The sequence below is a fragment of the Ammospiza nelsoni genome, chromosome 1 (assembly GCF_027579445.1).
Source record: "Ammospiza nelsoni isolate bAmmNel1 chromosome 1, bAmmNel1.pri, whole genome shotgun sequence".
NCBI classification, from domain to species: Eukaryota; Metazoa; Chordata; class Aves; order Passeriformes; family Passerellidae; genus Ammospiza; species Ammospiza nelsoni.
In genome coordinates this window covers 35332595-35356476 of record NC_080633.1, presented here as the reverse complement: position 1 = coordinate 35356476, position 23882 = coordinate 35332595, and the positions used below count along the sequence as shown (strand labels likewise).

Sequence of the window (23882 nt, the reverse complement as noted above, 5' to 3'; positions counted from 1 at the left end):
ATCACCACTGACTTTGCCTACATGGGATGCCTAAGGCTGAAGGAGTCCAAGCATGGACTGTTTATTCTACTAGTGGACTTGACAACTGAAATGGAAAAAGAAAAGAATTTACATTGAATTGGGGAAGTTTGAAAGATTCTTTCATATGACATAAAAGTTCACAGCCTTAATGGCCAAGTGGCAAATGATGGGAATTCTTACATTCCTTCTACTTCAGATATTTATTTCCTAAGCTATAAATACAATTATTCATTTGGTTTGGGTTTAGTAGTTTTAACTTTCAAATTTCTAATAGAAATAGATTTCACATATCTATGATATTCACAATTTCTTATGACCTAATAGAAAATTGCACTGTTCATTATTAGCAGGAAAAGAGAATAATGACCTCCCAAAGGTGGTCATTATTGGTACACACAAATTATATTTCATGTGATATTTCAAGTATGAAAATAACAAGTAACCACACACAGAGAAAGGTTTTATTTACTTCATAGAATCATAAAATGGTTGTGGTTGGCAGGGACCTTAAAGATCATCAAGTTCCAACCCTAATGCCATTGGCAGGGACATTTTCCACTGGACCAGGTTGCTCAGGGCCCCATCCAACCTGGCCTTGAACATTTCCAGGGATGGGGAGTCCACAGCCACTCTGGGCCACTTCATCCAGTGCCTCATCAGCCTCACAGTAAATCATTTTTTCATAATACCTGATCTAAACCAAGATTTTTCAAATAAAGGTGATGCAAGAAGGCAGGGTGGAGAGGAGAACCCAAAACCACAAAGCTGTTCTTAACACAGGAACACTGAAGAAGAAAGTCCACCCTCCTTAAATTTTTGAAGTGATGCAAGAAATCAGATAAGGTTTTTTTTACTTTACAATGGTTTGAAGCTGCTTACTATCCCTATATATAGTGTATATATTTAACACATGCTTTCACTGTAATTCCTGCTGAATGTTAAGCCTCTTGTGTCACAGCTATTATGCAGGACAAAGTCCCCGGGAATTCTAAATGAAATGACTTTGTTCAGATAAACTTTTATTCTACAGAATGAACAAAATGGAAGGTATAACTGAAAAGCTGCAGTTTTCCTGCACCTTTCTTACTATATTTTAACCCTTGAACATGGTAATACTACCTACTATTACTATTGGGGAAAAATATGAATTTTGTTGAATATATCTCATTTTTATTGTAATTTGGCCTCATACATAACTCAATCTCTCCAGGTTATAGAACATTTTTAAATATTTACAGGAGGGATTGAGTAAAAATGTTGCATCCTGATGTACCAGCACTTCAGCTCATGTAAGGAAAAGCCTATAATGGAATTGCAAATAATGCCAACTGAAGGTCTGGCCCAAAATGTAGTGTATATTCAGCTTAAGAGAGAAGTCACTGAGGCAAAAAAATCATTAAAAACCAAATATTCTGTGCTTACTGCATTTTCCCCTAAGACAAGTACCTGTATGCTATAGTAAAGGCTCAAGTCTGTTGTTTCATTTGAGATTCTAGCGAAATAAGTATTTTTTTAAAGAGCAGTCTCCATCCATTTAGAATGGACAGCACTGGGCTGTGTTACACAAGTTCCCTGGTGGCACTACTGTTTACTTTCTCCTCTCACATGGCCTGTACAATTAATAAGCCACTGCAATATAAAACTATTTATGAAACACCAAGGACAATAAAATAATAAATTTACAGTAAGAAACAACAGAGCAGAATGATGGAATTCCTCAACAAGTAACCTGAAAATATCAATAAAAATATAAATCTACAAGATTGTCCCCTTAAGTTGTAGCTCTCCTTTCTGCCTCTATTTGCTTCCTCAGCCTCTGAAGCCAATTTCTGAACCTGCTTTGATTGAGAATGAGATATCTGTTACATAATACATTTGCAGTGATCCTATAGATTACAGTTAACAAGCAGTCCATCACAAATATGGTTTCCATTAAGTTTTATTACTTTCAGGATGTTAATTTTGGTAGAGGGTTATTTTCGTAATTTTGTACAAAACCCCTATCCATGATGTAAACGGGGGTGAGGAGGTGGAAAAAAAAGTCCAAGTGAGCTAAAACAACACTGCTAGAACAATGCTGGTGTAGCTATCTAAATATTCAGCATTAATCTGAAATAGGGATTTTTTTGGACAATTTTACAATGACTAATTGAACAAGACTAGGCAGAAACCTTGTCAAGACTCTTCAACATTATTCATATTATACAAGGCTACAGAGATAAAAACTATATTATATATGACTATAGAAATCATAGAATATTCTAAATCCAGTGTGCTTCATGAGAAATATGTAGGAGTTCTTAATCAAAGAAAACACTTACTTTAGAATATAACCCAAATCCACTGTCCAAGTAATTTCAAACTTCACAGAAGATTGATAATTTCAAACCGGATCATCAGTTATCATGTGAAACATGGAAAAAACCAGCATGGTTCTTCAAAATCTGATAAAGAAAACAAAAAGGGGTACTTATTTATTTAGATTTTTTATTCTATTATTCTAAAATTTAAACATCTTAAGAAATTTCAGAATTTAGAAACCGCGCCTTTAAACCTTGTCAGAATTTATGTACATCTATATTTCCATATGGTCTGATAATAAATATTGCATAGTTCTTTATGAAGGAAGCAGGGATCTTGGCTTAGTGGCATGGAAATTCTAAGCCTTGAAGAGGTTGCTATGAGCAGGACACGAAAGTCAAATTATACAGAAGACATGGACTGGAAGGGTTAAGGAGAAAAAGCATTTTTGGAGTCCAAATACTTACATGCTTCCATGGAGTAGCTGTTCCTATCTTTGTCTCTGTCACAGATCAACCCACAACCCCCACAACTCTAGAGTCCTTTATTTGATGGCTGTATAATTTGAAACATCTGGAAAGCCTGATTTTCAAAAGGAGTGACCTCTAAATTAAAGGTGGAAGTTCAGTTAGCAGAAGCCAAATACTAAATATTTAAATACTACATAAATGATGACTACAAACCAGGTGATGAGACTCTCAATTTAGACATTCAAAAATTATTGAGCTCTCAGTTAACCACCCAAAAAATAAAAGTAATTCTTGTCTTGTCAGCATGTTTGTAAGATAAGACCTCTTACTTACAGATGTGAAAACTACATATATGCCCATTAAATCAGCCTATATATCCTCTCCTCCTACCAAAACTGCTGTAACATTCATCATCCTTATTTCTCTCCCTGCCTATATTCTCTCTTCACCACATTCTTTTTGGGGATTATGAATTACTTTTTTCCTTAGATTATTTAATTGTTTAAGTAGTTGTGATCTCTGACCCTACCCTCCAATATCTGCAGCTCTTCCTTTGTGCAGAATTGCCAGTAAATTAAATAAACATTTTCTGTTCCATCATCCAGATTTTTAATGCACAGCAGAAGATAAATCCATGAAGAACCAAAACTGATAAACCTGACAAGTTATAAAGCAACTATAGATCAACACAGATCAGTTTTGTCTTCCAGCCACATTTATTCCCACTTCAGAATATTATCATCTAGCCTATGTGCTCCAGGACCCTGAGAATATCAGAGTACCTTCTTATTTATGTTAGGTGTTCTTACAGCTCTTTCATCACCAGCTGTACATTAAACTCACGTCATAGCAAGCCTTTCTTTTGTCCACAATTCCAGACTGTATCATATACTCTTATTTAGAGCTAACTGGAACATATTCAGCTAAAGTAACATGTAACTCAACAGTATGGAGTGTCATGGAGTACTACAAATAAATCAGCCATTTTAAACAAGTCTCAGCTACAGCGTGAACAACAGCTTTGATCCAGTATCACATTTCACCATGTGGTATTAAGTACTGTGTAATCAAAATGCAAATATTTATAAAAATAAAAGAATATAAGGTCCACAATGCTTTTGCTTCCACTTCAATTTTCTAGGTCCCCTCATTTTAATTAGAAATGTTTTGAAAAACTCTACAAACACTTTATCAAGGTTCTTACACAAATTGAGTGGCTGCACAGAACAGCTCTCAATACAGGATTAAAAAATATCAGTGCGTCTGCTTCAAAGGCTCATTGTCTACAGTGTTAAGGCAAAATGTTTATGTTTCCCCCACTAAACACAAATATGTCCACAGGTCAATTTATATAAAAATGCTCAATGCTTAAGATGGAAGGGTTATATAGCACTGTCTAACTGCCCATATTCATTAAAGCTATGATTCTTGGTGCCACATACCACCAAATATAGCAAAAATGTGGTATTAAGAAAAAGTGACAAAATCTTAGCCATTTTTCAATTAAATCTAGACTTTTCACTGTTTATATATGACAAATATGTACAAGTTAGTGAAGGGGGTTGAATGAAATGGCCTTAAGTGATTTCAAAGTGAGCATAATTTTAAGCAAATGAAACTCTCTTCAGGCATTAAACAGTTTTCATCTGGCGTTGGTGTAGATTTCTATCACTCAAATCCAATAAAGAGTAATTAAAAAAGAGATGAGACAGATTGGCATCTGGGAATCAAAGGAACCAAGAGTCTATCTCTATGGCAGCTTTAACCAGCTTGGACTGTTTATCACAGCAAAACAGCCTGAAGAGACAGGACTGGGCTTTCCATAAATATCACAACAATAAATGCCAAAGATAAGTAAAGGTTGGGGTTTTTTTTAATTAAAGGGTAATTTAGACCCTCAGGAAGAAATGCGAACTAAGTAGGAAGAAGTTATATCAGAAATTGGAAGGTTGCCTACTAGAACCAGAATGTTCTCATTCTTCCAGTATAAGCAAAAGGAGCAAAAAACACTGAAATAATTTCTCAAAAGGATGTGAACAAACTCATTTGACACACTTTCACAGCATATGACTTAAGCTGATGACCCAGTCAGTCTTTCTAACCAAAACTTTGCCATGCTTAAATAATTTCTTAAAAACCATCCAGGACTTTAGGTCAGATATTTATTTATGAAAACATACAAGCACGTGGGTCTAATAATGTCTAAGGTAGGCTGAGTCACCTTAGTGATTCCAGTGACTCCTTAGTGACTCCAGTTCAGGGGCTAGTACAGAGTTTTCAATTATTTAAAACTATTTAAGTGGGGAGCACATACTGATGACAATTTTTTGATACACATAACTGACAAGCTAAGTAGGTGCTCTGTTGGACCTGCTTCCATGAAGAAGCAAGAACCAGTTGGAGATGTGAAAGTTGAGGGAAACCTTAGCTGCAATGACTAGAGAATTTAAAATCCTGAGTCAAGTGAGCAAGATAAATTTTAAAAATTACTATCCTGGCATTTAAGCAGGCAGATCTTGCCTTGTTCAGGGACCTGTATGGCAAGACACGTGGAATACTGCCATGAAGGACAACAGGGCTGATTTTCAAGGGCAACATAATCAAAGCATAAGAATGGTCCTTCCTGACACTCTGGAAAACAAGCAAGTATGGCAGAAGACCACAAGAGATGGACAATGCAACAGACTACTTGAATTGAAAGAGACTGTCTGAGCAGGGAGGCATGTATACATGAGAGCCAAGGCTCAGCAGAAGCCAAAACTACCTAGAGATATGAAAACAAAAAATAAGTAAGGCTTCAGTACCAGGAGAAAACAAACAAACCAAAACAAAACAAAGCAAAACAAAAAAAAGCCAAAAACAAAAAAACCCCAAAACCACAACAAAAAACCTGAGGAAGTGTTGAGACAATTGCTTAACAAGGCAGTGAATCTAGTGATAAATGAAATGGAAAATTCTGAGGTATTAAATGCAAGTTTTTTCTTAGGTGTCCCTGTTTCTTCATGTTAGTAGCAGAGTCTTTAGGAGTAAAGCATTGCCCACAACAATGATCAAATCAGAAACCACTGAAGCTAATTGTGTGTATACAAGTCCTACTGAGGCACATCAATTGTCTTGCTTGGCTGATTGCATTGCAAGGCTGCTCTCCACGGTCTTCAAAAGATTATGGGAATTGTGGGAAGTCCCAATGACTGGAAAAAGGCCATCTGCAAGGAAAGCAATGAGGAACTAGGGTACCACATGCCACCCAGCCTTGCCTCTGCTCCTTGGAGAGTTCTGGAGTAAGCCTTCTGGGATGTCATTTCTGAGCACGTCAAGGACCAAAAGGTGACTGAAAACACCCAGTGTGGATTCACTGAGGATAAACTGGGTCTAACCAACCTAAATGTCTTTAGTGATAATGTCACTAAGGGTGAGTGGGCAAAGGATCAGTAATACATGATGTTCATTGGATTTTAGCAAAGCCATCAATAGTGTCCTGTAATATCACTCTAGCAGCATTGGTAAGACATAGGCTAAATAAGTGGATAAAGTAGATGGAAAATCAGTTGGATTCTCATACAAATTGTGTTCTGATCAGTAATACTAAGTCCAAATGGCAGCCAGTTACTATTGTCATGCCTCAGATATCAAAAGTGGGTCTTTATCTACTCTTTGCTATAATTTAATTTTTTCACACCCTTATTAACAAGCAACAGAATGGGACAGAGGACACATCCTGCAGCATCATGGATGGTAAGGCATGAAGGAGTACCCAATAGGCTGGAGGGCAAGGGTGATCTTTCAGAGGGACCTCAAGTGACTGGAGGAAAGAGACAACTGAACAAAGGCAAATGCAAAGTCATTGAACACTGTATTTGACTTCTGAATATCTCCAAGGATGGAAAATCCACAGCTCCCTGGGGAAGCCTGTGCAAGTGCTCCATCACTCTCACAGTGCAGAAGTGGCTCTTGATGTTCATACAGAGCTTCCAGCCCACTCTAGACCTCTATAAGCCCATTGCCTCTGGTCCTGTCACTGGGCACTAGCAAAAAGCAGCTGGCTCCATCGTCTCTGCACCGTACCTTCAAGTATTACCATACCTTGATGAGATCCCCCAAACCCTCTCCTCTCTAGGCTAAACTTCCAGCATTCTCAGCCTGTCCTCATACAATGGATGTTCCAGTCGTTCCAGTCCCTTAATCATCTTACTGGCCTTGGGATTTTTGGTTGCCCCAGTACAAGAACAACAACACTGATCTATGGAAGAAAGTACAGTGGATGCCCACAAATAGTCATGCAGCTGAAGCTCCCCAGAGTATGAGGAGTGACTTAAAGAAAAGGATATTTTTGGCCGTAAGAGAGCTCTGCTGTCTTCAGCTAGCCAGTGGGAGACATCATGATTATCCACCCTTGGAGAATAGTCAGAGCCCTGAGCAACCAGATCTAGTTGGAAGGCTGGGGATTAAGTGGCACTGAGCAATCCCTTCTAACCTGATGCAGGAAAATTGCATCAAACAGTGAGTGTTTCTATTTTTCTGCATATCTATCAGAACACGTTTTAACAATTAGTAATAGACATACTGGTCTAAGTGGCTTTTTGTTTAGGGTTTTTCTGCTACAGACTCTCCAAATTATGGGATGATAGGAATAGAATAGTGTGGGATCTCAGCACCTCAGGATGGAGGTGCAGAGAGGCCGAGACCACCCTTGGGGGGCTCGGGAATCCTGGAATGTTGCCAGAAGTGTCTGGTGGCAGGATTTTGATCCTACACAGGAGATGAGACCTGTATGAGGATAGGAGGAATTCACTGGGTGAATGGTGAAGGGATAAGTTAGTTAAAGTGTAGAACACAGGGTTTAGGATTTTGGTACAGGGGGGTCTAAAGAAGTAAGATGGAGGAATTGGGGCGTGTCCTGTCCTTCTTCTTCTTCTTCTTGGCCTCCATCTTCTGTGGTGGTGGTGGCACTTTGGGATTGGTCATTACTAGAAGTGCACAGGTTAATAAGAGTAGAAAGTATTGGAGAAAAATGATAAATATTGTACACGTAACTTAGGGTATAAAGATAAGTGACCGCCCGGGGGCTTCGGAGTGTGCCCATGGCTGACTTGCTGTGCAGACCTCTGTCGGGCTGAAAGAAAATCTTTTAGATAAACAATTAATAAACACCGAGACCGAGACAAGATCAGAAGTCTCTCCTCGTTCTTTGAAGCGTCGGCTCTCCAAGGCCATCCCTGGGCCTTTCCAGGCCACCTAAACAGCAACAGCCTGAAAACCCGACAGAATAGAGCATCTATCACACTAAAAACATGTCAAGGGTATTAACCACTACGAAAGAGATTGTCATATGCACACATACCCTTTTATGGAGAAAAAGAAGAAAATGTTTGCAAGAACACTTGCCTGATTTGTTACCCCATTATTGAAAAACTAGTCTAACAATATTGCAAAACACATAGATAACCATGTGAAAGAACTGCAGACACTGCAACAGCTGATTGGCCCTGCATAAGCTACGTATGCATTTGTTTTACATAAATTACACCACTCTTATTGTGACACAAGTAGGGATCTCTCCTTTCTTACCATCACAGATGCTGAACCACACAAAAAGTATGTACTTCCATTAAGGAGTCTCTCCCTCAGGAAAGAAGTGTTGGATAAAACCAAATATGTCAGCTAAATAAACTTTTGCAAGTATGATTCAGTGAATCTCACCTCTGTAAGTGATACATACTGGCAGACACCACTGCACAGGAAGTACACAGACACCTAACTCTCCATTTATTGTTATGAAATACTTATACTACAGCAACATCATCCACTGCTTGATTTGTATTTAAGTGTATAGATTGAAAGCTGATTGTCACTAGCAGAGAGATCATGTGAATACAGTGTACCTGTGCATACAGCAACAACTGGTTTCACACAGTTCTGGCAGGGAAACTCCAAAAAACAGATTTGAAATTATTTGGCAGGTAAACTGATATGCACAAAGGATGCAAGCGATTGCTGCATTCAACACAAAGTCCTGGAACCGCCTGCCCAGAGGCAGGCAAAGAGGCAAATCCTACACTATACAAAATCCAGTGGGGTTTCATTGCTTGACAAAGCACACACACAGTGGTACATGCATGTCTAGACTGGTATCATATATCAAAAAAACAAAACTGCTTTACTCAGATGTTTATTCTGAAAAAATTGAAGATATTTGTAGGCAGAGTTTTGTAGGCCACAGACTTCTATAGATGATAGGAGCAGATATCTATAAACCATCTGGTAGATTTCATCCTGTGGAGCTGAACTGGCCTGCAATATTAACTACTGGCCTGAGAGCCATGCTTTATTCCTGAAGAACTGGATGCAGTTTCATTTCATTACATGACATTTCATTACACACAAACCATGGTATCAGGAAAGGGTTTATCTAAAATTTTAATTATTCACAGTAAGCACAACCAACCTAAATTACACAATATAGGTGAACTCTGAGCAATTCTGAAGAAAAAAAAATCGTGCTTTTGGCACTAGAATTCTGCTATTTTTCATACACTATAGTATTTGCATCACACACACAAACATACACAGACACACACACACACACACAAATATATATTTTATAAATATATAAATATAAAAATATATAATATATAATATATAATAGATATTTATATAATATATAACATATATGTATAAATATATATTTTATAAATATATATCTAAATATATATTTTTTTCCACTGACATATTCAATATCAAAAAACTGGTGACCACTTAAAAGGTGCTTTAATCCATGGGCTGTAGGAGCCACTAAAAAAATGGTGTATGAACCAGTCTTGTTAATACATCACAATGCTCCTCAGGATTTTTATCTCTTTGAAAAGCAAAAATAACTGTAAAAGTATAGATTCATACAGTGACATTTCATCAGCTAGAGAACAGGAATGGTTGTATCTTCATTTTTCTTTGTTCTTACTTCAGGGGAACTTGGCATGACCCATGGACTAACGTATACAACAACTTCCTATGACAGTGTAAGTCAAATAACTTAACTTTAAAGTTCTTATATTGTAACCAACTAAACATGCTGCTATATCAACTTACAGAAACCTTTACTCATTTAAAGAGAAATTCTGACACTAAGGTTGAATAAAGTTTCTATGAAGTCAGTTAGTTTGGTGAGAAAGTTCAAAGCTGACACTTCCAGAAAAATTTTTTACAAGTCCAGATGAAAACATTTGTGATTTGCAGTGGGCAGAAAAATTGTATAGACCAGACAAAATATTCCTCTTTCAAGATTTAGCTACAGATAATTAGTTACCTTTCCTGGCAACTACATAAATCTATCAGATACTAGCCCTTAAACTTACCTGTTCAGCACAGCTCTCTTATTCTGGAGTCAAGAAATATTAATTTTATTTAATGGAAGTTTCTCATGTGGGCATTGCCACAGTCAGACTATGCTAGGATAGGCTACATTGAGCATGCTGCTGATTTCACTCCATTTTGCAGTCTGCCTACAAATGTGTCCACTTTCAATCACCAATCCTCTCACCAGTACCTAAAAATATCTCTTGAAAAAATACCAAACAAACAAAAAAAGAAAACCAGAGGTATTAGGTATAACAAACATATGGTTACCATTTAGCTAGGAAACAATACCTTATTTGAGGTCAGTTTTCTCATAATTATCATAGGAATATGATAATTTCCATGTCTCAGAGGAAAGATGGTATTTCTGATCTCACTATTTTTTCTTGGTCCTTCAAAGTCCTCAGACTCCAAATCTTAACCATGAAGATATGTTCTAAGGTAACCTTTAAAGCTTTTAAGAACAGGTTACTTCTAATTCTCCCTCTACCCATTTTTTTAATAGGTGGATTTATGCTTTTGTAGGTTGGGGTATAAAAAGATTACTACTTCTCCATCATGTATCAAAATTTTATTGGCTGCTTGGATAAGGAAATGAGGACTACGGCAATGGGAAAGTTCCTCTTCCAAAATAAGAAAAGAAGTGGCATCTTTCATCTCAACAACTGTGTTTCTAATGTATTTTGAATATTAAACTTCCTACTTGAATTAATTTTAAAAGTCAGAAAAAAATCCATTGCAATTGTTTATTTTGTTTCTGGTATAAAGTATTTGCAGTGTGAGAACAAGTGTGTGATGAATTGTCTTCTTAAGAATCACTAGTTCATTTTATTTTTAATTCCTGCCACTTATAATTCCCCAAACACAGTGAAAATAATCATAATGGCTAAGCTTCAGCAGGCATAAATCAACAGCAATACATAAGACAAAATCTCACTTAAATGTTTAGTATGTGCAATGACATATGACTACAAAAAGATCTATGGTGCTCCTACAGGAAGGGCAGTTAATAAATTGCCCTTATAAGCTTAACCATGTTCCAAAAGAATAACCCAAAGAAACAGAAAATAAGCATACTATTATACAGAATGGTTTAATGGTTTTCTAAAATTCCACTATTTAAAGTACATCCCAGTTACACAAATGTGCCATTAGCCAGTTTTTGCTCAGAATTAAAGAAAACTTTCAGAGCCAGGATGCCTTTCCCTGAACCATGGGGGCTTCAGAAATGAGTAAGAAATACGGAATCTTTGCAGGAGAAAAGTGTATATCTGCTTTTTTTCCCCTGAATATGATGTGATGTAATGAAATGAAAAAGCTGAAAAGTGAAAAAACAATCAATAAGGAAGAGACTGAGATAAAATGTCTGAATTCTTAACCCATGGTCATTCGAATCCTGAATAAATGCTGCTTTTTGAGTAACCTGGAAAATTAATAAAAAAGGCTAGCGAAAGTTCTTCTTGTGAAACTTATTCAGACTGATTTCCGGAAAAAGCATCTTACTAATCAAGCACGTTCAAAATACAGCAGTTACAAATAATTTAAACAGAAAATTTCTAACTCATTCAAGAATTAAACAAACCTCTTGAATCCACATTCAGAAAACATCAACAATTTAGGACACAAATTTAAAACAAGGTAAGCTAAGAACAGTCCTGTATGATAGCAAGGTTTCTTCAGCAGCAAATCAGTTTTAACGTGAAAGCAGACAAAAGGGCCTCACCACAAAGTACCACTCATGCTACTTGCTCATATTGACATGGCCACTAAAACAAAGTTCCCTCAAAAGCTATCTAAAGCCTTTTAGTAAGAGAAAGAAGAGGGGTTTGTGCACAGCTTTAGTCCAGAAACGTATTCTAAGTGTGTGCAGTTGCATACAACTTCACGTGTAATCAGTTTCCAACATATTTACTAAATCTGCAACACAGTAGTCTGCTCATTACCTTGTTTCCCTCATAATCCCTGGATATCTTATATACCTAAGTATTTAGGCATTTCCTCCTGCCCTTAGGCACTTATTGACTCGATTTGCGATGCTTTAGAAAAACAAAAAATGCCAAAAGGAAAGGCAAGTCATTGAAAGGATGGGTACCCATTATGTTTCGTTTTCAGTGTGCTTTCCAACACCTTCTTTTTGCACTGAATTTGTGTCTTATTGGGAAAGAAGAATCTTTAAAAGGGGAATTTCTGAAGAACATCTGGATCATTCTGACGAGCCCCTCATGGAGCTGGAGCCATGTTCAATTGCATCCTCATTGGCAGCGTTTTCGGGAACCTAGTGGGCAGGACGGTGCAGAGAAAGAATGAAAATTCATTCCTTTATGTACTACAGGAGGCTTAGTCCTCTGATTGCCGTTTGCTCAACACAAAGAAAAGTCCTCAATCCGTGGTAAACCGTAACTATTGCTTTTGGCAGGTTTCTAAATACAAGGAAAAAAAAAAAAAAAGAGATGGGGCGGGCAGACAACGTCTAGTTTACTTCTGTTCCCTTCCCCCTCCCCGAGGAGCAGCTCTATCTGCAACCCATGTGGCTGGGAGGCAGCCACAGCCGGTTCCAATTCCTACTTTCCCACTCTGCGCCCCTGCTCGCTGCCGGGGCTGAGCCGAGCCAGGACGGGCCGCGGGCTTCCTCCCCCCGCCCCCCGCCGCGCCGTCCTCCCTCTCCCCGCTCCATCCGATCCTCCGGTCCCCCAGGGCACAGTGTGGGAAGTACGAATTTCCGCTGAGTTTTCTCGGCAACTTTCGGAGCTCGTCTTTCTCCCGCTTCCCGCTCCGCCCGCCGCCCCCTGCCGTCCCTCCCCGCCCGTCCCCTCCGCCCCCGGGAGCGCCGGCCGAGCAGCCGCCCCGCTCCGCTCCGCGGCGCGCCCGCCCCCCGCGGCACCGCCGGCTCCGCCACCGCCGCCCCACAGCCCGAGGGCCGCGAGGGGCGGCAGAGCCCGGGCGGCGGCCCCGGCAGCAATCCCGGCCGAGCCCATGGTGCCGGGCACCGCGACCTGCAGCCGCCGCCGCCGCGCCTGCCTGCCCGGTGCGGAGCTCAGCCCGGCGCGGAGCAGAGGAGGGGCCCATTAGCAGCAGCAGAGGAGGCGGAGGGGATGCCGGAGAGACACAAAGCCGGCGGGGGAAGCAGCCCACGGCTCGTCCCGGGATGGGGGCGCCGCGCCGGGTCCGCCTGATGCTGCTGCCGCGGGTGCTCTGGGGCTCCGTCCCCCTTATCCTCCTGCTGCTGCTGCCAGCGGCCGAGCCCATCTGCCCCGAGCCATGCGACTGCCAGCAGCACCAGCACCTCCTCTGCACCAACCGGGGCCTGCGCTCCGTGCCCAAGACTGCCGAGCCGCAGGATATCCTCACCTACAGCCTCGGGGGCAACTTCATCGCCAACATCTCCGCCTTCGACTTCCACCGCCTGGCAGGGCTCCAGCGCCTGGACCTGCAGTACAACCGGATCCGCTCGCTGCACCCCAAGGCCTTTGAGCGCCTGGAGCGGCTGGAGGAGCTTTATTTGGGCAACAACCTGCTGCCAGCGCTGGCTCCTGGCACGCTCAGCACCCTGGCCAAGCTGCGCATCCTCTACGTGAACGCCAACGAGATCGGCCGTCTCAGCGCTGCCTCCTTCTCTGGCCTCGACAGCCTTGTCAAACTGCGGCTGGACGGCAACGAGCTGGGCTCGCTGGGCGATTCCACTTTCTCAGGGCTGCCAAACTTACTCTATCTGCACCTGGAGTCCAACCGCATCCGCTGGCTGAGTCGCGGTGCCTTCACTGGCCTGGCCAAGTTGCGCTTCCTCGACCTCTCAGGGAACCAGCAGAGCTCCCTTCGCCACCCAGACATCTTTGGGCCGCTGCGCTCCCTTCACACCCTGCTGCTGGCCAGCAACAGCCTCCGGCAGCTGACAGGGGGGCTCTTCCAGCACCTGCCCGGCCTGGCAAAGCTCTCACTCAGCGGCAACCGACTGTCTCACCTAGCCCCGGATGCTTTCAGGGGGCTGGGCTCGCTGAAGGAGCTGCGCCTGGAGGGGAACCTGCTGAGCCACCTACCTGCCACCCTACTGGAGCCGCTGGACAGCCTGGAGGCACTGGATCTGAGCCGCAATGCACTGACCGCCCTGCACCCGGCCGCCTTCGGCCGCCTCGGCCGCTTGCGGGAGCTCAGCCTGCGGGACAACGCACTGGCCACGCTCCCCGGGGAGCTCTTCGCCTCCAGCCTGGCCCTTTACCGCCTGGAGCTGGAGGGGAATGCCTGGAGCTGCGACTGCCGCCTTCGCGGCCTCAAGCGCTGGCTGGCGACCTGGCACTCCCAGGGCCGCCTGCTCACCGTCTTCGTGCAGTGCCACCTGCCACCCGCCCTGGCCGGCAAGTACCTCGACTACCTGCAGGATGCCCAGCTGTCGCTGCCGCAGGACGGCGGCCCCTGCCCCGATGGTGCCTCTCCCTCCCCGCCATCCCCCGAGGGACTTGGCAGCAACAACAGCGCAGTGGGGCTGCCCCCAGGGCCACCACCGCCGGCCGCCTCCACCGCCCGCCTGACGCTGGGGGTGCCCATAGCCGCCAGCCCCACGCCGGCACCGCTGCCCAGTGCGGCGGCGTGGCCCCGACGGGCCGGTGCCGCCGGGATCCCACCGCTGGTATCCGACCCGTGCGACTTCAACAAGCTGTTCCTGCACAACCTGTCGGTGGAGGCGGTGGGCTCCAGCTGGGTGACGGTGCGCTGGGCCGTGCGGCCTCACCGCAGCCCCCGCCTGCTGGGGCCGGCGCGATTCCGCCTCCTCTTCGACCGCTTCGGCGCCGCCGTCAAGTTCCAGCGCTTCGTGTACCTGCCGGAGCGCGGGGAGCCGGCGGCCACGCTGCGGGAGCTCCGCCCGGACACGCCCTACCTCGTGTGCGTCGAGGGCGTCCTGGGCGGCCGCGTGTGCCCGGTGGCGCCGCGGGACCACTGCGCCGGCCTGGTCACCCTGCCCGAGGGCGGCACCGCGGCGGCGGCGGCGGGCGGGCCCCGCGGCCCCGACCAGCAGCTACTCACGCTGGTGCTGCTGGCGGTGAACGCGCTGCTGCTGCTGGCGGCTCTGGCCGCCTGGGCCGCCCGCCTGCTGCGCAAGAAGGTGCTGGGCCGTCGGCGTCGGAAGGCGGCTCCGGTCCACGTGCGGCAGCTCTACTCCACACGCCGCCCGCTCCGCTCCATGGGCACTGGAGTGTCCGCCGACTTCTCGGGCTTCCAGTCCCACCGGCCGCCCCGCGGCGCCGCCGCCTGCGCCCTCAGCGAGGCCGACCTCATCGAGTTCCCCTGCGAGCGCTTCCTGGACAGCGGCGGCGGCCGGCACGGCGATGAGCACCTGCTGCAGCGCTTCGCCGACTGAGCCCGCCGGGGCCCGCGGCAGCGCGGAGGGGAAGGCGGGCGCCGCTCTGCCAGGGGATGTGCGGGCCCTGGGGTCGCGGCCTCCGAGGGGATGGTGCGGCTCCGTGGCTGCGTTCAGCCGCCCTTGCTGCGGGCCGCGGCTGAGGCTGCCTGTGAGAACGGGTTACTTCTGGCGGCACCTCCCCGTTTTGTCAGGAATCACCGCTAACCCAAGGAAAAGCCCTGACAGGCGGTAACCGTGCCTTGCCATGAGGAGCAAACGGCAGGAGCTACTGCCAAGAGCAGCCAGTGCCTCCCCTAAGGAAACTCCGAGCTGTTAATTTAAGTGTGCTGTTTTACAGGTGGTTTCCTCCGACTGCAGGTTGGGAACAAGTTCAGTGAGCGGCCTGGCCCTGTGTGAGGAGCTTTGAACAGGTCTTTTCCAAGGCACCAGCCCTTCCTAATCAAAAATTTGGATCGAGGGTCATCTTTTCCATGAACTGTTTGCAACCAGGGAGCTGTCTGGAGGGCTGGAAGTGTAGGGGTTTGTGCTCAGTGGTTTGAAGGGCTGTGCCGTTTCAACTCAAACCGAATGTGAGGCAATTTAATGTGCACAAGTGTGCTTTTATACTTTTCTGTAAACGAGAAACAATAATGCAGCTGGTTAGTTCTACAGGAATATATTGCTGACACCACTAAGAAAAAACTAACAGTTTTTTGTAGAATGTTTACAAATGAGCTATTTTAAAATTGTTTTTGAATAAATACTGCTTGGTACTTGTACACATGAATGTGTGCTGTAGTTGTCTGGGTCCATGATGGTCAGCAGATCACTGACCCTCAGATAATCCATCTTCATTTCTAAATACGTGGGTGCAGAGGTGAACTATTGATGGATAAATAATCATTGGTGCCTTATTTCAGAAACAATAATAGGTGAGAATATTTCAGGAATGTGAAACAATCTTTATCCTAACAGGCAATTCTCTCCTAGCCTTAGCCTACTAAAGTTAGAAGCTTTTTGTACCTCACTGTGAAATAAAACATTTTCTGTATTAATCTAGATTATGTGTTTTGTGTAGCTGAGTGAGTAATGCTAGAGTTAAACCCTTATGCAGTAGTATATAATGTTTGAGTTGTTTTGGTTTGTTGGTTGTTGTGGGTTTTCTTTTTTTTTAATTAGGATTTTGCTGTTGGTTTCAGAGCAATGCTAATGATTTTATGGTCAGTTGCTCTCTACTTCTCAGACTTTTTCCTAAATATTTACAGAATGTGGTTCTGTTATTACAAAATATGGTGGTTTAGTTTACATTAATAATTCTCTCTGTGTGGTCTACAAATGAGCTGGTTAAAGAGGTCCAAATCGGGATTGCACTTTAAATGCAAATGTTTTAGAAGGAGTTTGGTAAATTGCTGAGACCATTGATACAACTTCTGCTCCTCTGAATTTAATGTGCAACCTCAGATGAACTCTTGTGGAACTGAATAGCTTGAAGGAAGTGTTAATGTACTATGGAGACATTTGTCACAATATCATGCATTCATTGCTGACCCGAGGTGTTCGTGACTACAAGTTGTTTATTACCATAATTGCAAGTAAGCAGTTTGGAGGTTTTCTCTCTTTCTTTTTTCTTTTCATTTTTTCAGATGAACAAGTGTTTACAAAAGATACCATAGTAACTGGTACCTTCAGTTGGAGTTCAGTGACTGAATAGAGAGAAAAGACTTTATGTTCTGAGGGAGAGAGTGTAGGGATCATTTGCCTTAATCTTTGTCTTTTCTATGGAGGAAAAAAAATCAAAGTCTTGTTTCTTGGGTCAGTAGCAAGAAATCCTTTGGGACTTCATTTTGACAGGCAGTACTTTTCATGAATATCAGGGGCCAAACTCGGTCGTCAGTGTATAGATTAAAATTCACTGCAATAGACACCATGTTGAATGGAATTAAAATTGAGGGAATGCAGTATCAGGTTTCATTTTTTGTTAAGAATTTAAAATTTCTGTTCTCTTGGACACCTGGGTGCTTTTGGCCATTTATGATTGTGGAATACACCACTGTTTGTTGTTAGAAATGCAGTGGGATTATTGAGTAAAGCTGTGTATCACACTAACGTTAGCTCTATCACTGGATATTCTTCCAATGGGAGATGCATAGATGCTGTACATGGTTATAGTCAATTGTCAATAAATCCATTTGCTGAAAGAAAATTTGTGTCTTACCTTGTATCTCATCAAGCATCCTTCTTCAATCATAAATTGGCTCTAACTTCTTCATTTTATGAGCATGAGGGCTCTGGACAATGTCTCATCATTCTTTTAATATCTTTTGGTATGAAAGAACATACATAATGTTTCCTGTTTTGTTTTTAATATGTTTGGACAGTGCAAACAGAAAAATAACTAAAATGGGCAGTTCTGGAACAGATGGACCACTGTCTCAAGAGAAGCTAATAAGGTGCTATTACATCAGTGAACTATTGATCCTTTATGAGGAAAACTAAGAAAAAATTAGTGTTTGGGATCATACCAGTAGTTTATGCTCATTGGAAGTTACAGTTCTGAGGGTTTTTCAGTATTATCAGGCTAATGATATCAGGGTGTCTTGTTCAGCATATGCATGTTGTTCTAATTAAGAATTCACTGCTTCTATTTGAATTTTTGCAAACATCTGAAGATGCTAGAATGAAATGGAGCTGGCTTTTTTGTTTCAGCCAAGGAGTAGTAGATACATTGATCTGCACAACAGCAACAACAAAAAGAGTTAACAGAATGAAGCTGTTGGCTTTTTAAAAGCCACAATTTCTGTAACTCTAGGAATAATTCTGGGCTTTGTAGATATTACTTGCAGCATCTTTGCAGGGAGGGAACTGTGCTAGCAGGTGGTTGAGGAAAGAAATGTCAGTGACCTTGAATGACTGAAAAATGTAAATATAACATGGCTCTGTTTATACCAGTGGTATTTATATGTATTTGGGTCTCTTTTTTTAAGTCAGCTCCTTCCTAAAGAATGACTGCAAAACCAGCCCATTCTAAATGGATGAATCTGCCCTCAATTTGTGCTCAATATGTTTATCCTTCTAGCAGAAATAGATTTTTACTGCTGTGACCTCTCATGGAATGCATGGAGCTCAGGGAAGAGTGAACTGAGTACTGTTCTGCTGAGTAATTACTGAACATGGTATATAGACAAAAATTGAAAAGCACCAAAATACTGCCCCATCAAATTAAATGGGCTGCTGCTGCGGGGTCTGCAAGAGGTACCAGGGCTTCCCTAGTGTCAGCACTGCCTGATTTGGCAGACTCTGTCACCTCCTGCTCCCCCTCATCAATTCCTGACTTCATCCAGCGGGCATGGTTGGTTGTGCAGCTGGAAGGTGAGCTGTGAAACTGATCCTTCTGGAGAATAACCTTTCCTAGCACCTCCCCTATCCCCCATTTTTCATCCAGCTCAGTTTCTTTGATTCTCCTTAACTCACACAAGTACTGGGTGTGGAGTTCAGAGGCAGGAAAAAACTGTGGAGGATGGAAAGCTGCTGGACAATCTCAGTTAGTCTTGACATTCAGTTTGGCCACAGTCTAAGAAATCTAGGCTATTCACATTAGAGAAAAATCCTCTGTAGGTGATCTGACTTTACTCGAAATTATTAATGATCTGCAGGATTGAAATGCTTAGAACTTCTCAGTAAGATCCTAGAAATATTGAGGTTACAGCATGGGGCTAGAGAGAACAGAGGTACAGTGGTGTCAGTGAATGTCTGCATGTGGATGAATGCCCCTTGTCAAAAAGCACTGCTTGACTATCAGAGCCTGAGCTAGCACAGTTAAATTTATAAAAATGTTTTCATTATGCCATGGTGTTTACTTTTCACAATGTACTGCAAGTGCATTTTAAAATATCATCAACATTTGAACCCTTAGAAGAAGGAACTGTAAAGTATACATGTTTCTTGTGCCTTCTCCCTTCTGCTCCTTCCTGGAAGAGATTTGAAAAATGAGGATTTGGGAGGGAAAAAAAGTCTGCTCCAGGATATTTATTTGTCTGTTTATCAGGGTATTTATTTAACTACTTAACTAATATTCTGATTGTAGGGGATGAGTCTGCAAAAATCATTTGTTTCCATGACAGTGTACATATTTGTAGAAAACTCTACCAGTGAACAAGGGAAATACTACTTGATTTCCAAAAATCTGGCTGCTCCCACTAATTCATATTTCTCTGGCCACCAAGGGTGTACATATGTTGTGTAAGATTCATGAGTGAAGCTTTGGTTTAACAAAATATTTTAAAAATTTAAATTAATTAATTAAATCCAGCAAATTATGCATGCATAGGGATGTACTTGAATTTTTCATATGGCAACTCCTTTGAGATAAGTTGTTTCATAAATGTTGAATCTAGAAAATATCTTAGATATTTTCTAAGTAGAAATGAGGAATAAGTATTAGGAAACAGTGTGTGCTGGATGTTGGATTTATCCTTTTTGCTCCATGCTAAATATAGCGTTGTTTTGGCAGCCTGTCCAAATACTGATGTTGTGTTTTTCTCCATAAAAAGTTGAGTTTTCTCAAGTGCATACTTTAATTCCCATAGAAATTAAATTCCTGTAGAAAAATAGTCAATTGTCTTTAAACACAAATATTTATCTTAGTATCACTGTACATGACTTTATTTATAGAGATGCTCCTTGATAAGTCTTTAAATAAATTGATATCTCATTTGTTTTTACAAACAAAACCATAAGAATTAGAATGAATAGTACACTATGAATTAATAGTTGGAACAAAACTGTTTCACACAATAGAGATATTTACTAACAAAGAGGGATCTAGAGGGATGTGACACTTTAAAGAGGCTTTATGAGTTTTTATGCTGTGACAGACATCTCCTTTGTTGTTGGGTTTTTATAGGTACATTTATTTATAGTTTGATAATCTATGTTTAATAATTCTATATTGTAGAAATAAATCGTTTGTTGTCCAGAAATGGGAAGACCCCACATAAATAAATCTCAGAAGCTACTGAGTGTGAAAAAGAAAGTTGGCATACTGTTAAAAGTATTTATTCTCACCAAAGTATAAACTGATTTTTCGTTGCAAAGAGCATTTGAAGCTGTTGCCAAGTAAAGCAGTCCTTAGCTAATAAATTGTAGGTGTTTCTTGACTTTAGATATATAGGCATAATCCTGTTCTTTACTTTACTGAGGTGTTTTTTTTTAGTGTCCAGACAAACATGATCTCTGATCACTTTTTTTTTTCCCCAAATATTTCAATTTTGTGTATATTCAGTATTTCAAAATGCTTTATTGCATTTCTGAGATCCACCCACGTGGAACCTGTACCAAGAGAGAATCTGAACAAACATTAAAGCAATCTGTCAGTCAACATATGCATAGCACTTTGTAATGCAGCAAGTGCTCAGAGGTTGTGAAGTGAGTGGTTTATTTTTTAGAATATTGTGAGAATGAATGACCAACAAAACATTCACGCAGAGTCACAGCTGTGCTTTCTAGTGATGGCAAATGTCTTACTGTAATGTAGCACCTGATACATCAGTCTGGGCTGGTCTAGTTCATTTTGCTTTGCCATGTGAGACTAGGAAAAAAACCAAACCTGACTATAAAACAAGAATTCAAGGAAATAGAGCAGATAAGCTTTTTGTGAAGTCCTTGGCAAAAATCCTTAGCCAGCATTTTCCTGGTTCACTTAACTTCTCGTGTGCAATTTGTTTCATTGTCATTAGTTCAGTGTATGTTTGTTTACTTGTTGTAAATATTTAGAAGTAATTTGAATAGCTGAAGAAGGCCTGGATAAATGTAATAGATAGGAATCATATACAGAAAGATAATGAGACAGGTCTCATTGAGAGATTGATTTATCTCCGAAGGGACAAATAGTTCAGGGTTGTTGATGAAATAGACCTGAATGTCAGTTTTAAGTCAATAAAGGAATATTCTTTCCAAGGAACATGAAGAAAGTAGGAAGGTTGTAAATAGTTACATGGTGTTCTTATTCAATTCCTTGCCAACAAGAGCCAAGATCGGCATTTGTTCACAAATTATATTACATGAAGATACACGTGTATCCTGTCTGGATCCAGAAAAGTTCACTGAAATTGTATCTGTGATTCATTGTTCCACTGCTGTACTTCATCCTGACAGTGAGAAAGACCTCTTTTGATATGTCCAAATCCATATTTTAGTACAATCTTTAGCCTCTCATCTGTCATTGTACCATTGACATACCTATGATTGTACCATTTATTTTCCTCGTCTTGCAAAATATTTAAACATTGAAGTTAAAATTTTAAAGTTGCTCAGCACTGTAGCAGCCTCTATCTGACTACTGTAAAACAATTTCAAGTAGGGGGGGTTACACAGTAGTGATACCAATGGGATGAAAGGTCAAAAAACATTTCACTGTAGAGGAACACTCTCAGGAAAAGAATGGTTGCAGAAAAAAAAATGTTGTTTATAACTGAAGGATAACATGGTTTATTTGCCGTTACTATGTCTCGATCTAAATCATACTGCAAGACAGGGAGCACATGTTAGACTTATGAGACAGTTTGGAGTGTTGCTCAGTACATGCAGCAGATGTTCTAGCTTGCCTTTTTTTTTTTTTTTTTTTTTTTTTTTTTTTTTTTTTTTTTTTTTTTTTTTTTTTGGCAGCAACAGCTTAATCCTTCTTCTGTTTTCACTCCATGAGAGTGAAAAGACAAGACTTTTAATGTAGGGACCCATCAGTAATAGGTCTGTGGTGATGGAATTAATTGTATTGGAGGACTGGCCTCTAAGACGTTCGGCTTAAAAATAAATACATAACTTCTCAGATGTGATCAAGTTGGAGAGATGAACTTTAGTGTTAACTGACATGGAAATGTCTGTCTCAGCTGATCATTACCAAAGAGGGACAATCTTTCACAAGCATTGCTGTAAGCTGTTAACTTGGAAATTTAAAGAGGACCCAATTAATTAATTTTCCCCAAACACAATTTCTTGTCTTCCTCTTGTTGCCTAAACCATATAATTTAAAACATTTTGCCAAAACTTTTGGGGTTTTTTTCCTCCCAGTATCACTCCTGTATTAGGTATTGGCAATATAAAACTCTGTTGCAGCTTTTTAATGCAAGGGTGGCAGAAATAACCCAGAGCTATCTGTACTCACCGAGTCAATATGAAAATGAATGAAATAGTAAATGAACCAAAATAGTAAATTAGCCAAAAATCTGTAAGCCTGGTGAAGGTGCTGGGATCCTTGCTGTACAGTTTTACTTGTGCCTTCCACCTCAGTGCTCTTCCTGGTGCAGCACTGCCTTCTGGCATCTCTCTCACTCCTTGGCATAGGGGGTTTCTCCAAGAAATTTGGGGTGTTTAGGCCAGCAGATGCTTATTTTTTTCCCATCTCATTTTTAAACTCTGTATAATGGGAGTTTGTTTTTATTTGTTTTATCTGTTTTGAAATAAGAGATAACAGCTTTTTACAGCCTACAGATAACAGCCAAAATGCAATCTGTTCCTAGAAAAAAAAGGAAGGAGCATTGAATTTTCAATAAATGCTGCTTAAATTGAAGTTATTTTGTTCAGGAATGATTTGTGGTTGGAATGGTTCACTGGGATCCCACTGATACTCTTCTGCTGCAAGAAGTGCAGAGCCTTTTGGTTTTCCTGCTAGGATATATCCCTAAGAACCTGAGACTGTAGAGGTCCAGCAGAAAATAAAGACATCTCTTCCTTTCATTTCTGTGGCTCAGATGGAAAAGAGATTCAGGCTCAGCATCGTTATCATCAGAATGGCTAAGAGCTTTATTTATTCTACAACATATATATTGACCTAAGCTGATTTGGTAACTGGAGAGTTATAAATAGTATTCACACTAAAGGGAACATCAAAAACCTGACATTTTTGAAGATGAAGTCTCCTTAGTTTTCCTCTGTAAAACTGAAGTCAGCACAGGCTGAAGTAGCTGGCAGTTTGCTGAAGGTGCTAACAGCTCTTCGAGGTGTTTGCAGTATATAATTGGGTGCACTTTCAAATAGTTTCTCATATATTTTATTCAGAAGTATTTAGAAAAATCCCAGGCAGAAAATACTAATGAATGCCAAACTGTAAGCTTCCAGTGATACTGATCTACCCAGATGTTGCCTTCATTTGTTTTTATTGGCACTTGCAAGTGCACCTGAGGCATACCTGAATTTCAGTCTGATCATATGCTTTTATCCAACCTGCTAAAATCACCCACCATTCTAATTAGCACTGCTATACCTGTAAATCTCTGCCATTCTCACTTAAAAGGTTTTACTTATAGCCTTTTCACTTATACTGTTGTAGAAAATCATCTTAATTTACAACCTCCTAGGCCTTAAGGTATGCAGTTGCTTATGAAACAGAAGAATTGATCATTTTTCAAACC

The 23882-nt window shown here is 41.5% G+C and overlaps 1 protein-coding gene across 1 annotated transcript; it reads left to right on the top strand.

Moving 5' to 3' along the window:
* The first annotated feature begins 13290 nt into the window (after window positions 1-13290).
* On the top strand, window positions 13291-15495 carry TRIL (TLR4 interactor with leucine rich repeats). The gene has a single exon (XM_059485615.1). The coding sequence runs from the start codon at window positions 13291-13293 to the stop codon at window positions 15493-15495; it is 2205 nt and encodes a 734-aa protein (XP_059341598.1).
* The last annotated feature ends 8387 nt before the right edge of the window (window positions 15496-23882 follow it).